The sequence below is a fragment of the Callospermophilus lateralis genome, chromosome 4 (assembly GCF_048772815.1).
Source record: "Callospermophilus lateralis isolate mCalLat2 chromosome 4, mCalLat2.hap1, whole genome shotgun sequence".
Taxonomy (NCBI): Eukaryota; Metazoa; Chordata; class Mammalia; order Rodentia; family Sciuridae; genus Callospermophilus; species Callospermophilus lateralis.
Window position 1 is genome coordinate 72,902,713 of NC_135308.1, and position 14,988 is coordinate 72,917,700.

General features: G+C 37.2%; 1 protein-coding gene across 1 annotated transcript in view; it reads right to left on the minus strand.

Moving 5' to 3' along the window:
* Nucleotides 1-14,988, minus strand: part of LOC143637776 (antigen WC1.1-like) — a 69,260-nt gene that overhangs the window by 15,237 nt on the left and 39,035 nt on the right. Inside the window, exons 8-10 of the mRNA XM_077109255.1 lie at nt 11,146-11,460; nt 1,899-2,207; nt 1,491-1,808 (exon numbers count right to left, since the gene is read on the minus strand). Of these exons, the coding sequence (XP_076965370.1) occupies nt 1,491-1,808; nt 1,899-2,207; nt 11,146-11,460 (942 nt within the window). The remainder of the gene's footprint in view (nt 1-1,490; nt 1,809-1,898; nt 2,208-11,145; nt 11,461-14,988) is intronic.

Below are 14,988 nucleotides of genomic sequence, written 5' to 3' on the forward strand. Positions count from 1 at the left end.
GTATGGAAGATGATATGCCATGAGCTTTGTAATGTTTTGAACAACCAATAAAAAAAATATTTATAATAAAAAAATGCATAAGACCAAGCATGATCAATGCACTGGGCAGGAAAAACAACACAATTAGAGTAGTTACTTTAAAGAAATCTCTAAAAAAGTTAATCAGACATGCTATAAAGTTATGATAATTAAGGGAATATGCATGGCTACAATCCTAGAAAACGACAGAACAAAATGAAATAGAGTATAGAGCAGGAATCAGAAATATCTACAACCTATATATTTCAAAGGTGACACAGCAGTGGGGAAAAGTCTTTTCAGCAATGATTCTGAGTTAATTGGATGTCCAAACAATAATATGAAACATTTTTTAACATCACACACACTATATACAATACTGACCCCAGAAAGATTGTAAAATTATATATAAAATAAAAGTAACTAAACATGCATAAGACACTATTGGAGAACATTTTTATAATCTATGCTAGTAAAGTTATATTTAAAATGAGAATAGAGACAAGTACGCTGATGCACGCCTATAATCCCAGTGATTTGGGAGGTTGAGACAGTAGGATTGCAAGTTCGAAGCCAGCCTCAGCAATGGTGAGGCACTAAACAACTCAGTAAGACCCTGTCTCTAAATAAAATACAAAACAGGACTGGGGATGTGGCCCTGTGATCCAGTGCTTCGGAGGTCAATCCCCAGTACCAAAAAAAAAAAAAAAAAAAAAAAAAGGACTTTAGGACACTCTGTGTATGGGAAATATTTATACACTGTGCTTCATCATGAAGAAGAATTTGATCCCTAAATGAAGACAATATTAAGAGAGGAAAAATAAAAAGAAACGATTAAAAATGTATATGAATATACCCATATTTGCACCAAACAATATTGACATGGTAATATGTAGGATCATTATTTCAGAACTCAATATGTGCAAATACTCAAATCTCCATATCATTTGAATGAATCAATACATGATCCTGTGGTTATTTAGGAGAAAACTCTACAGCAATAAAAATAAATGAGGCCGAGCTAAAAATAAAAGCATAGTTCATTCTAAATGTTAAGTTGAGTCAAAGTAGACACAACAAGGAACATGGTACATGAATTTATACAAAGCTCAAAACCTGAAAAAAAAATTGGCAGAAAAAGTTAGAGTGGTCTTCTTTGGAGGGGAAGAGGGCACAGTGACTGGCGGGATGTGCAGGTGACATCTGGGAGCTGCTGATGCTCTCTGATAGTCCAGGGTGAGGAATATGACAAAGCTGTCATTCATTGTTATATAGTGTTATCCATTAATTTCAAAAAATTATAATGCCTATTAAAAACCAATCCTCTCAATATTTCTGGAAAGGGATGAAAGGTGAATGATAATAAGAATCCTAATTCACCACAAAATGTCTAATTTTTGAAGTCAGCTCTCCATGCTATCTGCTCTTAGAGACATGTCACTCTAGTACCAGCCAGCCCTGCCCTCTCTTACCTGAGCAGACCACAGAGGCTGTGTTTCCATGGGCACAGGCAGGAACACCCAGGGCAGTCACAGGGCAATTCCACAGGAAGGCCTCAGACCCTGAGCAGTGAAATTGGTCTCTCCAAATTTCAACTCCTCCTTCCACAAAGTATGCTCCCTTTGGGGTGGAGATGGCGACTCCACAGCCCAGCTGACGGCAGACAACATTGGCATTGGCCATATTCCAGTGGGAGGCACAGAGTGTTCTCCAGCCTCCAGAGGTCTTCATCTCCACTTGACCCTCACATTGAGAGCTGCCATTTTTCATGAGCCGAACATCTGTATATCCTGGTAGAAGACAGGGTTTTAGAAGCATTACATAGTTTTCTTACCCCAATAGATTGTGTAGGGAGGTTAACATCCTGTTGTGAATCTCACCTGAGCAGACAACTTGCACAGCCCCTCTGTGGGGGCAGCTGCCTGCAGGACAGGGCACTCTGGGGCAGAACCAGAGGCTAGGCTCCTGCCCCTCACACTGGAACTCTTCAGCCCAAATCTGTTCACTGTCCTCTGTGAAGGGCATGTTCCCCAGGACAGATGCAGCCTTGCCACACCCCAGCTCTGCACAGATGACCTGGGCTGTGGGTAATGTGAAATTCCCATCAGATACTGGAATCCATCCTTCTCCAGAATTCACTTCCACTTGCCCAGAGCAAGGTCCATGTCCTCCAACCAGATGTACAAATCCTATGGGAAAAAAACAACGACAAGTACCAGTGAATAGAAGTGGGGAGATACAATTAACAGGTTATGCTGTCAAATCTTTCTGTTTTTCAGGGTTGCGGTGTTGGGGCTTGGATTCAACAGATGGTGCCTGAATGTGAATTCCTGGAGGAAGTGTGTGAAGCCAAATTTTGGAAAAGGAATTTGTAATGTCCTTTCTAAGTTGCTGATTCATGGTAGGAATATACACACTATCCTATACACATACATATACATACATGAATATGTGTGTTTTCAAGAAGTGTGTGTGTGTGTGTGTGTGTGTGTGTGTGTGTGTGTATAGTGTGTGTGTGTGTGTGTGTGTGTGTGTGTGAAATGGATTTTTCTTTTATAGGGACATATTATTCTTTATATGACGGTACCTTTGATTTTTGACTTTGTTTGACATTCTTCGTCCTTTTTTGTATATAATCCATATCTATTCACTAAATGTGAACTCAGTGTAGAAAAAGACTGGATTAATTTTTCACTCTTTTATGCCCTGAAACTTTCAATTCACAGATTCACAGATAGTGATTCCAACTAAGACAACATTTGTTAATTAATTAAAAACTTCAGTATGTATTCATAACTGACAATTTATATTTATTTTCCATTTAGGGATGAGAAAAGAAACCACTAAATTATGTGAGTCTGAGATAGAAACTAGGTTATTGTGACTAAAATAATCATGATTCTTTACATTATCCTTCCCATTAAAGAAGACAGAAATGAAATTTAAACTATGAACAGAAGTTATCCAGAGATGTAAGAATTTTCTTTTGTGTGTGTTTTTAAGGGATTATTCTGTTTCTAATAGAGTTTAAATAATATATTATACATCGATTGAAGCTGATCAGGAAGTGATTTCAAGTATGGGTTCACACCTTTGGGAAGGTGTCTAATTACATATGTGAAATTATAATATAATAGTTATTTTATGTAGTGAAGAAATTCAGCAAGAAACCTTTCTCAAGAGAATAGCATGTTCATTAATTTCCCCCTAAGTAATCCATCAAAGTGAAATGAACATGAAAACATTAATCTATCTTTTTAAAATTGTTACTTAAAATGTTTCATTTGGGATACTCCCTTCTCTCTTTGAGGCTGATGTACTAACATGAAGTATGGATTCCTGAAGTGTTACTACAATGGTAATTTTAATTTATATCATTATTATAGAGGAGTAATGATAGTGTACCTTATTTATAGAGTCAAAATTCAGATATACAAATTCCAAACTAAAATCAGTAATCTTTAGGAGGTTATGTTTTAAAGAGTGTGAGACCTGCAGGCACATGATAAATTCAGCCATCAATACAGTTGTCTAGTGACAGGAACAACAAAGATCAGAACAGAAACAGAACAGAACCTGGCTGGCTGAAGGCTCTACCTGTGGATGCAGCCAGGTCTTCTTGTCTATGAACTCTGGTTTCCACTCAGTCACTTTCACATAGACGTTCAAAACCAGTACCACCAGGGAGGACCACCAGGTTTGCATGACTGATTGTAGTTTCAGCTCAGATAAAAATATGAAAATGCCTGCAATGGCATTATTTCCTCTTTATTTTCCTTTTTTAAAAAAATTAACTGTACTTGGCCCATTTCTAGCATCCAAGTGTTAGAATGTCTCAGTTGAGGTAGAATAACATTACATCCAAGCTCTAAAATAATCCACTGGGGTATCTGAATACAGTGTCCTCTGAGTGAAAGGTTCGGAGGGTATCTTTGTTTTAGTCACTGAATTCTATTGAAATATGAAACCTTTGTCAGAAACTTTTGTATAATTTCTATTAATAAAAATTGGAAGCATTTCAGATAAAGAGATAGATCTCCCAATTGGGTTTTATCTTTATTCTTGTACTCTTTACAGATCAGAGAAACCTAATACAGCTATAGCCTGAGAGGATGCAGAATAAAATTCATATAGTACATGTACTCAGACCATCAACTGAGCATTTGTCATTGTACTGAACAGAGATCGTGAGGTGTTCAGAGAGCAGTATTGTTGTAAACTCAACAATACATTTATTTATCTTTAAAAATACATTGAAGATTTCTTTTGTCAGTTATCATGTATAACTCAAGCTCCCAATAATGAACATACACTGAATTTTTAAAATAGTGGTATATATACATATGATTCAATAAAATGATCTGATTGAGATCTGTGGCTAAATCTCCCAAACATAAAGTTAAATAAAAGAATAATAAACAAAACCATGTGAGGCAAACCAACTCAAATAGATTTGATGCAAAAGGCTGGCAGAGCTCACATGAACATATAAAGGGAAAGTATGAGCAATGGGGACCTGATGCTTTTAGGAACCCCCCATCCCCCATGGATCTTCCCAATCCCTGTTTTTTTTTTTGTCTTTGATCTTTAGAAATAACTTTTGCAGACAGTTGAGAAGTGTGGGTCCTGGTGTGCTGCTTGATCCCAAAGAGGGTAAATTCAGGGCAAAGACTTTAACTGACTCTGTCTGTGTTATTGGCCCACCATTATGACCAGGGAGAGTGGAACAGTGTGAATGAGCACATCAAGTGAACCCAGTGTTGAACATGAGGACTGGCTCCCCAAAGAAAGTGATGCTCAGCATATCATTAGGATGAGAAAATTTGTGGAGTCTGTGTAAATACAACTACAGTAATTTTATGAGGGTGTTTATTAAATATATTATCCTTTTAATGGATAATTCTGTTTTCTTTAGCAAATGCACTTATTTTCTAAAACACAGGTCAATATCCAAGTTGGTAATTCTATTTTCTATAGAACTTAAAATTTCATAAATAAAAATAAATCAGTCCATGTTACAAGGACATTTATGCAGAAGGCTGGTGTAAAGAAAGAAATTATGTATGAAATATGATAAAAATTATTAAGAATTATGTTTTTATGAATAATAGGCTTCAAGTGGATTGAAAATGAATACAAACACACATATGTATATGTATGTGGAATTTAGTACTTATAAAATCATTCACATACCTATATTTAATTTTAAAAATAATATTTTAAATTATTAGACTATATAAATATTTATAACATTAGAAAATTTAGGGATAGGTATTAAATAAAAGAAAATTAGTCTCTATTTGGTATTGTCCTGTATAGTCAAATATGTAGATGTCAAAAAAAGAGTCATAAAACATGAAGAAAAAATTATACCTCCTCTTTAGAAAATATCAGAATGGATTATAAAAATGACCCATTTCTAGGGATTTCCATTAACACAAATTTTTCATTATGCCCTCTAACATGACTTTTCCATATTGACTAAAGTTCTTCAATTATGTGGTATAACACATATCCTTTCATTGTTCTAGAATTGGGTAAGGAATTAATATTGTTAATAATGTTTATTTTGCTTTAAAACAAAATTTCACTGCCACACAGTTGTAGAGGATGAAAGTAGGACTTAGAGTGTCAGTAGGGTTGTCACCTTCTCTGGAGACTATCAGAGGGATCCTTCCTTGCTCCACCCTCATTTCTTCTGGTCAATGGTAGTCCTTAGTGTACCTCGGCTCACAGAAGCATGGCTTTAGTTGCTGCCTCTCTGCTTACCTCTCCCTCCTTTCTGTGTCTGTCTATGTGTCTCCCTTCTTCTGAGGATGCAAGTCAGATTGGACTAAGGGTTTGAGTGAGAGATTTAGAAAATGATTGAAAAATTCAATGAAAATCAGAAGGATGAAAATTTCCCACTTTGTTTCTCCTATAGTAACCAGCTCTTCTAAATCTGTGATGCTTCAATGAAGATTTTTGAATCTCCTTCTCTGAGACATCACACTTAGAGAACAGAGCCATGTCTCAATATGATCAACTGTCCGAGGAGTAGTAAGATTGGCAGAAGGAGGCAAACTTGCCTTAGTCCCTAGAGACTAAGAAGTGATTAATAACAATGACATGAAAAGGAAAAGAAAAAAGTAGGGATTCTTTATTTTTCCTCTTGGTTGCATGTTGTTTCAATCATGACAACCAGTGAAAATTACATGAGTCATAGCAAGGACATTTCAATATCTGCACAAGACTGGTATTTTCATAACATTTGAAATCTTAATATTTAAATAATTTCATGGAGATTGTCATGTAGGGAAATAGAGTTTGGATTCACTAGAGCCCTCTGTATGTTTGTTTGAAACAACATAAACATTATTTCTGTGCCTTGTGCCTAAACTTTCTCCACAGGAGGGACACAACAGAGCCTGAATGATTTGAGGTCCTCACCCAAATTGTGCCTGACTCAGCTGAGGACAGGTGATGAATTTTAAGGGTGAAGACTTGGCTGACACTGAAGGGTACTCTCCAGTTTTTTGTCTTTTAAAGGAAATGTGCCTTCCTAATCTCACCTGAAAGATATCAGAACTTATTTTTATGTAGGAGAAATAGCAGACAAAGAACAATTTTATCAATAACCACTGAATAGATAATTCATACAATTAACAAAATCCCACACAAACTCCAAAGGACCAATACAGCAAAAATTAAAAGCAACTTCAAAATCTTAATGTTTTGCATCTACTTCTTGCACACTAGAGAACAAATTGTGCTTTTTGTATCATAAATCAGAAGATATAGAGACACACTTGCGCTTCAGTCCAAAAGAAGGATGCATCAAAGCTCACAGTGACCAATCTAAATAAATAAATAAATACATGGTGCTTCTCTGTGGAATAAGGAACTTGAAGGATTGGCAGTAAAGACAACTGAAGGTGCAGAGTATGTGTTTAGCACATGGAAGCAAATGAACTTTTTATGTGGCTTCTCTTATAGGAATAGACAGATGGACAGCTCCCAGGCAAGGTCTGGGTGTAGATACTTCCTGTATAAATAAATGAGATTCTATGGTATTTATTCTAAATCTATTCTCAGTCTCAATTTCCCTTCCTAACTCTCTTTCTCTGAATTCTTGAGTACCATGAAAACCTCAACATAACTTCCTTTTTTATAGCTAAGTTTAAAGCTCCCCAGTGATAAAAGCTGTTGATAGTGTTAAATGTGTTAAGAATTTCTAAGAATGATATACTATTGAAGATGCTCATGTGTCATGTCTTTATGTCTTTACAGAGAAGACAAAACTTGGAAAGATTTAGTGACTTGTTAGAGATTAGACATATGAGGCTGGAGATATAGCTCAGTTGATAGAGTGCTTGCCTCACATGCACAAGGCCCTGGGTTCAATCACCAGCACCACAAATAAACAAACAAGCAAACAAATAAATAAATAAATAAAAATAGACCTTGAGATTAGACATATGGCAGCATCCAGACCCACTGTGACCTCAATTATGCCTCTCAGTGATAGCTCCTCTCACTTCAGCTCCCTCCCTTCTTGGTCTCTTCTGCTACCCCCTCAATGAGCTCATGCCATTGAGGATATATCCTGTGCCTTTCTCCTTGGTGCCTCATTTCTACTCTTATTTCACAGAGGTGACCTCCACTTTGCAAACTGGATTCATTTGCAAAAATACTCAGTCAAGACCCATTAGGTCTTTTAGAAACCTGGTCTTCAGGAAACTACTCTTTTGTACCTGCACAAGCTCCAGGGAAATCCCTAATTCTCTGCATTACATCTTTTAGGAAATTAGGGCTCTTTCCACTTCTGGAAATAGCACCTCTCACGCTCCATCACCATTAGAACCTTTGGGTTCAAATTTATCCAGGTAAACAAAAGAGGCAGGGTGGCTAGGTTCATTCTCAACATCTTTCATCAAGACTACACCTTTGTTTCTTCCATTAAGACAACGATTGCCTCTTCCACCTCACCTATAGCTGAGACTCATCTGCATCTAACCAAGTCTTCAGGGCTTTGATCATAAGTCTTGTTTCTTCATCCACCTGTCTCATTGTCCATCACTCCAAAATCTTATTATTCTCTTTAGGGCACAGAACTGTGTCACCTGAGTAGATGGGAATGTCTCCATCAGATGTGGTATTTTTAGGCAATGCAGGGGTGCACATAGATCCCAGTATCTTCCTTGAAGACCAAACTTGCCCTGTATTCTTGGGCTTCCCAGTCATCTCTGAAAGCCAGAGGAGGCAGTATGATCTTCCCTTTGAGGCAGAGCAGGGGACAAGGAGAGAGGTCAATGGATGCCAAGATATGGGCAAAATGTGTATGATCAGGAAAGGATAAAATGGGGGCAGAGGGGTCTTCAAAGGAGACACCCAGGTCTGGTATAAGAGAAAGGTACTTGAAGAGAGTATTGAGATCTGCTTCCATGTTTTCTAATTCAAAACACTAATGTCTTTCAGAATTTGCCATGTTCCAGAAATGTTTTTAGGTGCTGGGTGTGAATTTTTCAAAGAAATAATGCAGACACACTCACACATACAAAAAAAAAAAAAAAAGAAAAGAAAAAAGAAAGTAAGAAAGAAAAAAGAAGGAAAAAATTTCAAGCTATTTGAAGTTTATGAGAGACCTGGTTGAAACAAAAAGAAAAATTGCATCTGCAGAAGTTCACTGATTCATATGAATCATTCTCACTAGAGTAATTAAAAATTGCAGTCAGGTCTATCCTTGTCTGATTCTTTGCTTCAAGGATACATTGTTTTATTAAATCCATCACATATAAACTATATAATATTCCTCCATATCTTGTCACCTATAGCATTTTTCTCCTTTTTCACTTAAATTAAATTTATTTAAATGATACCCAAAACATAAATACTATACCTATTAATGGAGTAAATAGATCTCTTGAAGCATGTTTTTATTAGGTTATCTTATTTACTCAAACACCATTCATTTACCCTTGTGAAAATTTCCAATAAGTTCTCTTCTTACTTTTTGAAGTAAAGTTCATTCTTGTTAACTATAGTCACCACCTGTACAATGGTGCACCAGAATTTCTTGTTGTTCCTAAGTAAAACCTGTAACTGATGGATCAAACTGTAGCTTTCCATTTCTAACCCCTACACTTCCCAGCTATGATTATTACAATTCTAGTCTAAACTTCTAAACTTTTATGAGGTCAACTCTTTCACATTTGACATATAGTGAAATTAGAAGACCTTTATTCTTCTTCATACTTCTTCTATTTCACTTAACCTAGTGATCTTCAAGTCCATGTTGCAGCAAATGAAAATATTTCATTCCTTTTTTCCTTTTTTTGACTAAAGAGTATTCTATTATGTAAATGTACTTCATTGTATCCATTTATTATTTGATGGACACTTAGATTTTTTCCCTTTCTTAGCTACTGTCTGTAGTGCTACCATAAACATGGGAGTACAAAAGTCTCTTCAACATCCTGAATTGGAAATATGCTCAGCTAAGGATTGTTGTAATTTATGGTAACTTGGGGGGGGGGTGTCTGATAACATCTTTATATTTATTTGTTTATTAAAGACAGATTTTCTGTGTTTTATATTTTTCATTGGTAGATTTTTTTCTTCAGTTCTATGAAAATCTCATGGCGCTCACTTCTGTTCTACATGTTTCCTATTGGGAAGTTAGTTGTTAGGTGAATTAGAATACCCTATGTCTTCTTGGTGTCTTTATCTTAATTCTTTGAGACTATTTATCTTTCATGTTTGAGATCTGTATTATAATATGTAATGATAAGAGCTCAAGGATCCAGATCAAATTTGGATGCCCATTAAACTTTTACCCCAAGCAGAGACTTCAATCTCTCCATAGTGTCTTCCCTGGGGCTTTGGAAAGGAATGAAGTAGGTGGTCCTATGACAAACAATACTGCAATGCTATATCACACACTAGGACACAGCCTGCCAAGGCAACAAAAAACTGGAGAGGGACTAACATCCTTAGTGCTATGAGCTGCCTACTGCTAAGGTGGATCAATGGCCCAAGACTCCTACAACTAGCCACAGGCTCCTCTTGAGTCCATCCAACTAGTATACAGGTCTTTCTCTATATATGAGCTCTTCTATATTTAAGGCCTCTAATTCCTACTGAGTGCTGAGTATCACCATGGTGGGCCAGGCATTGTACTCTAAGACAAAATCCTGTTTCTGTTGTTGTATCCTGCTCCTTAGCAAGTGGAGTCTTGATTTTCCTTCTGTCAAGATACCTTGCAGGAGTGGTGGTGCAGACAAGTCTCTTTGTTGCCCAACAAAACACAGTTCCAGAGTCTCAGTCTGAGGTTACTGGCATGGGGACAAGGGTTGTTGGGCTCTACTGGGTATCCACCTAGTTGTGAGTTTCAAGTCTAAGAGCTGGACTTAATTACCTTTTCATTCCCCAAGAAGGATGTATATTTTTTTCATGCTGGGCTACTTAGATAAAAGGAAAGAACAACTCTTATTTTCCTCTCTCCTTCAATGTGTCTTTTCTTTTTATTATCATAAAAGCAGGCACTCACCTGCTTTCTTTTCTTTTCATACACCTGGTTTATTTTCTCATCTCAAGCAGTTTGGTATGTGAAAAACTGTTTATGTGGAGTATTTGTGTGAGATCACTGAATAACCATCTTGATCTTTCCATTAATCCATAAATTCCCTTGTTATGTGTTTGATCCCTGTGCCCAAATACCTACTAACTGAGTGCAAAAATATCTCTAACTACACATATACAAGCACTCAATTCAACTGGGAAAAGTAGGGCCTCTTTCTTGTCTGTGCTTTGAAAAGTGCTACAAACAGAGTGTGTGTACCAATTTATATGTAATCCTAAAAATAAGAAATAGAGAAACAAAATTATGAAGATTGATTTTAAGTTGAAATGGTCTACAAAAACATATTTTGTCAAGTAAGAGAGTTGAGAAGGAAAAAGACAATATTAGAGTTTTACAGGACAAGAATAAATGAAGAGCATCATTCACTGCCATCCCTGAGTCCACTGATTCAGGGAAGGGACCTCTTAGTCCTCTCTGGACAATTACTCTCCTATCCCCCCAGGGATCAGACACTACTTCCTGGAACTTTCCATTCTCTTAGGTAATGGAGAATGCACTGACCATACCTGAGCAGATGACTCCTGCATCTTCAAAGTGCTCACGGTTGTTCTTTCCCCAGCCCAGGGAAGGGCAATTCCACAAGTAGTCCTCCTCTCCTGTGCACGCCAGCTCTGTCAGCCAGATGGGCCCCAATCCCTCTCCAAATTGTGCATTGAGCAAGGCATTGATGGCTTCTCCACAGCCCAGCTGTCTGCACACCACATGAGCATCATTCAGGTCCCAGCTAACATCAGAGACAGTGCCCCAGGAATGCTGGTGAAGAATCTCCACTCTGCCTGCACACCGACTGCCACCATTCACCAGGCGGAGCTTTGGGCTCTCTGAGGGGAAAGAATCATGTCAATGGTTGTATTGACAAAGAAAATGAGAAGGGTTCTTTTTAGGGGAAGGCAGGGTGTGTGTGTGTGGGGGGGTACTGGGGATTGAACTCAGGGGCATTTGATCACTGAGCCATATCCTCAGTCCTATTTTATACTTTATTTAAAGACAGGATTTCACTGAGTTGCTTAGGGCTTCACTTTTGCTGAGGCTGACCTTTAACTCACAATCCTTATGCCTCAGCCTCTGAGCAGCTCATATTACAGGTGTGTGCCACTGCACTGATTGAGAAGTGTTCTTTATTCATGTAGAAATCCCTCCCTCCACGAAGCAGTTGACAGATCTATTTTCAGAATGCAGAGCTTGCTGTGTTAGACATGGAATCATTTATTATACTAGGGCAGCAGGTAAGTCTCAGTTTCTACCATAACATGGGAGAATTAATTGTGAAAGAATAAGATGTAATGTAATCAAGTGAGTAGTCTCAGGTAGATGTTATTATGTAAATCTGATCAGACTAAAACTTTCTGTTGGTAGAGTTATGCATATGATGTGACAAAGCAATTTGAGAAATGCCAAGATTCCTGTTTTAAGTAGATAACAGTGTCTTTTCTGAATGATTTCTGAGAGTTACTATAATGGACAGGTATCTGAATTGGCTTCTTATAAAGCACATATATATTAGTGCATGTGGCCAGATATTTGGCATGATGGCTGTACAAAGGATGGAGTATTAAATTAGGATGAGATAATCAGAAGTCTTAGGTTATAGCCATGAATTCATGGAAAAAAATGTAATTATATAGGCATTAAGATTGAAAAAATGAATGGATTATAAGACAAACCATAGTTAAACCATAGTTAGTCATGTTTCACTAATGATTCTAGGCTTCATATTTCAAATATGGATATTTAATTTCAAATTTGTGTTCATTTTAGGTAGATTGGGCAACCTTCAGGAATAAATGATGTCAGAAGTTGACATTGCCAAATGCCTCTAGGAAGCATAGAATGCTAATTTCCCCCAAAATATATGTAATCTCTGATTAAACTCCCTGCCAGGAGTTCTTAATGAGGAGTCAAATAGCAGAATAGAAGTATACTTTTTGTGACTGTGAGTGACAAGAGTCAGGAAACACAGGGGAAACTCTGTTCTGAGAACAGAAAGAGAAAAAACACTGGGAACCAATAAAGAAATGATGAGAAATGTAAATAATGTGGAGAAGCATTAAGGCAGCTCAGAGAAAAATACAAAGTAATTTCAACTTCAACTCCAGCTTCCTTACCTTTTCTTGTAAGAAACACATGGTTGTTAAAAGCTTTAGATCAAGTTTGGGAAGTTTTTTTGAGAGAGATTCCTTTTTTTTTTACAGTAAATATGAATGGCATTTATTCCTTTACTGACAGTGCCAGCTGGTATCCATGTAAGCTCCATAATAATAACATTATCCATTGGCTACTACTATTTTTTAGGTCATTTACTAAGTATTTTATGTGTATTCCCTCAGATATAAATGCTTCATTTGTCTCCAGTTACAATTAAAAAAATGAAATATGAAAAACTTAAAAGTGCATGCAACTAGTTCCAGCTAGGTTTAATGTAGATTATTCTACTTGGGAATTCAGTCCTTTAATCACTGCATTGTATTATTTTTTTATTTAGTTTATTTGATTATTATTGCATTCATAGAGCTGATTTATGTTTATGTGGTAGGTACTGTTATTTATTTTGTTCTTTCTGAGTCATGATGGTGATTAAGCCAAGAACTGCAAACATGTTGGGTGTGCTTTGCTACTGAGCTACACCTCCAGCCACCTGAGTGAGGTTGTACCTTATTGTAACTATGACCTAGCCCTGCTCAAGCCTTGGTAGATGTTATGGTTTGGATGTAAGGTGTCCCCAAAAAGTTCCTGAAGAGACACTGCAAGAAGTTTTAGAGGAGAAACAATTGGGATATGAGAGTCTTAAACAAATCAGTGAATTAATCCCCACATGGGAGTACCTGAGTGGTAATAATATTCTTTTCTTTGACTGACAGAAGAGACCAAGGAGTTGAGTGTACATGAGGGGGAGGATTATAATGGGGCATCATGTTGTGTAATCAGGGTAAGAGGAACATGTGCAATCATTAGGAGAGTGAAAAAAAAAAAATTGGTAAGGGAAAACATTTGGAATCTGAATGAGGATGAAATATCTGGAAAAGGAGCATCAAGAATATGTGCCATAAGAAGGAGAGTCAATAGTCAGAGAAGGAACAATGTCATCAAGATCTCAAGCTGGACAGTTAGTAATAGACAATAGTGTGGCCATAAAGCAGATGGGGTGTAAGTGGAATGCTTACAAGGGAGAAAATCAGGAATAGATAGGCCAGGATGTTATCTCAGTTGTGTGCAAGGTTCCTGGCAGCAACAGGAACAGGAGACAGAGGAGCCTGGTGATCCTGCTACTGCAGCCTTCCTGGATGAGGTGGAATAACCAGGCTGGAGAGTGAAACCAATTGAAGTGGTAGCTGGTGCTATCTCATTGGGCAAATTTCAAGTAGGTGGACATGGAGACAAAGAAAGAAAATTATTTAAAATAATAAAATAAAGCAAGAATATTTTTATTTTAATTTTTGGCCCAGAAATATCCTGTTGAAAGGGAAGCACAGAGCCTCTAAATGACAAGAATATCATTGTTTTCAGAGGACAGCCAGGTTTTTATTAGAACACAAAACTGAAGTGGACATTATAGGTCTTAAGAAGATGGAAGAGGATAGCCTCTGTCTTGCAACAGGCCCCATGAAATGTTTTCTGGGAGAGGGATGAAGTGGGCATGTTAATTTTCAGTAGCATATGAAAAAAGTCTCATAGGAGAGAGTACTGGGAATGTGAGGAGATCAATTAAAGAGGAAAATAAGGGATACCAGGTCTCTCATCTCATAGCACTTCCCTATGATGTGGCAGATGAAATGGCTAACAAATACCTTTTTAACAGGATTGCTATTGGGGCCATGCCTTGGAGAGGCCTTTAGCTCTTCTTACCCATCCAGGTAATCAGGTATCACTCTCCCCACACTCTTCCTGCTTTGCTCATGATGGAATTTATCAGTACCTCAAAGCCGCCATGCTCCTACTATCTCAGTATTTACACTGACCAAATGCTCTATATTCTTCCTTCATAGGACCTTATTTAGGTCTCCTTATTTAGTTCTCAAGTTAAATATGGTTTATCTCTTCCTCAATGAATATTTGCACAGCATATTCCATGCCTTCATGACTCTCAAATTTATGTGTGGTTGTGTAGTCACACTAGAGTGCAAACTCCAGAGAGTATGTTTAATATTTTCTTCTTTTGACTCTCCTCCTGCCTGGAATTAAGTTTCTACCTAGAAATCATCCAATTACTTATTATCAACAAACTAATTTGTAGAGGATTTCAGAGTAAACAGCCCATTTTATCGGATTCCCCAAGTTGCCACTCACTCAATTGAAAGTGTGAGGAAGATGAAGTGTTTACTCTTAATCTCAATTTCCTCATAAGAAATATG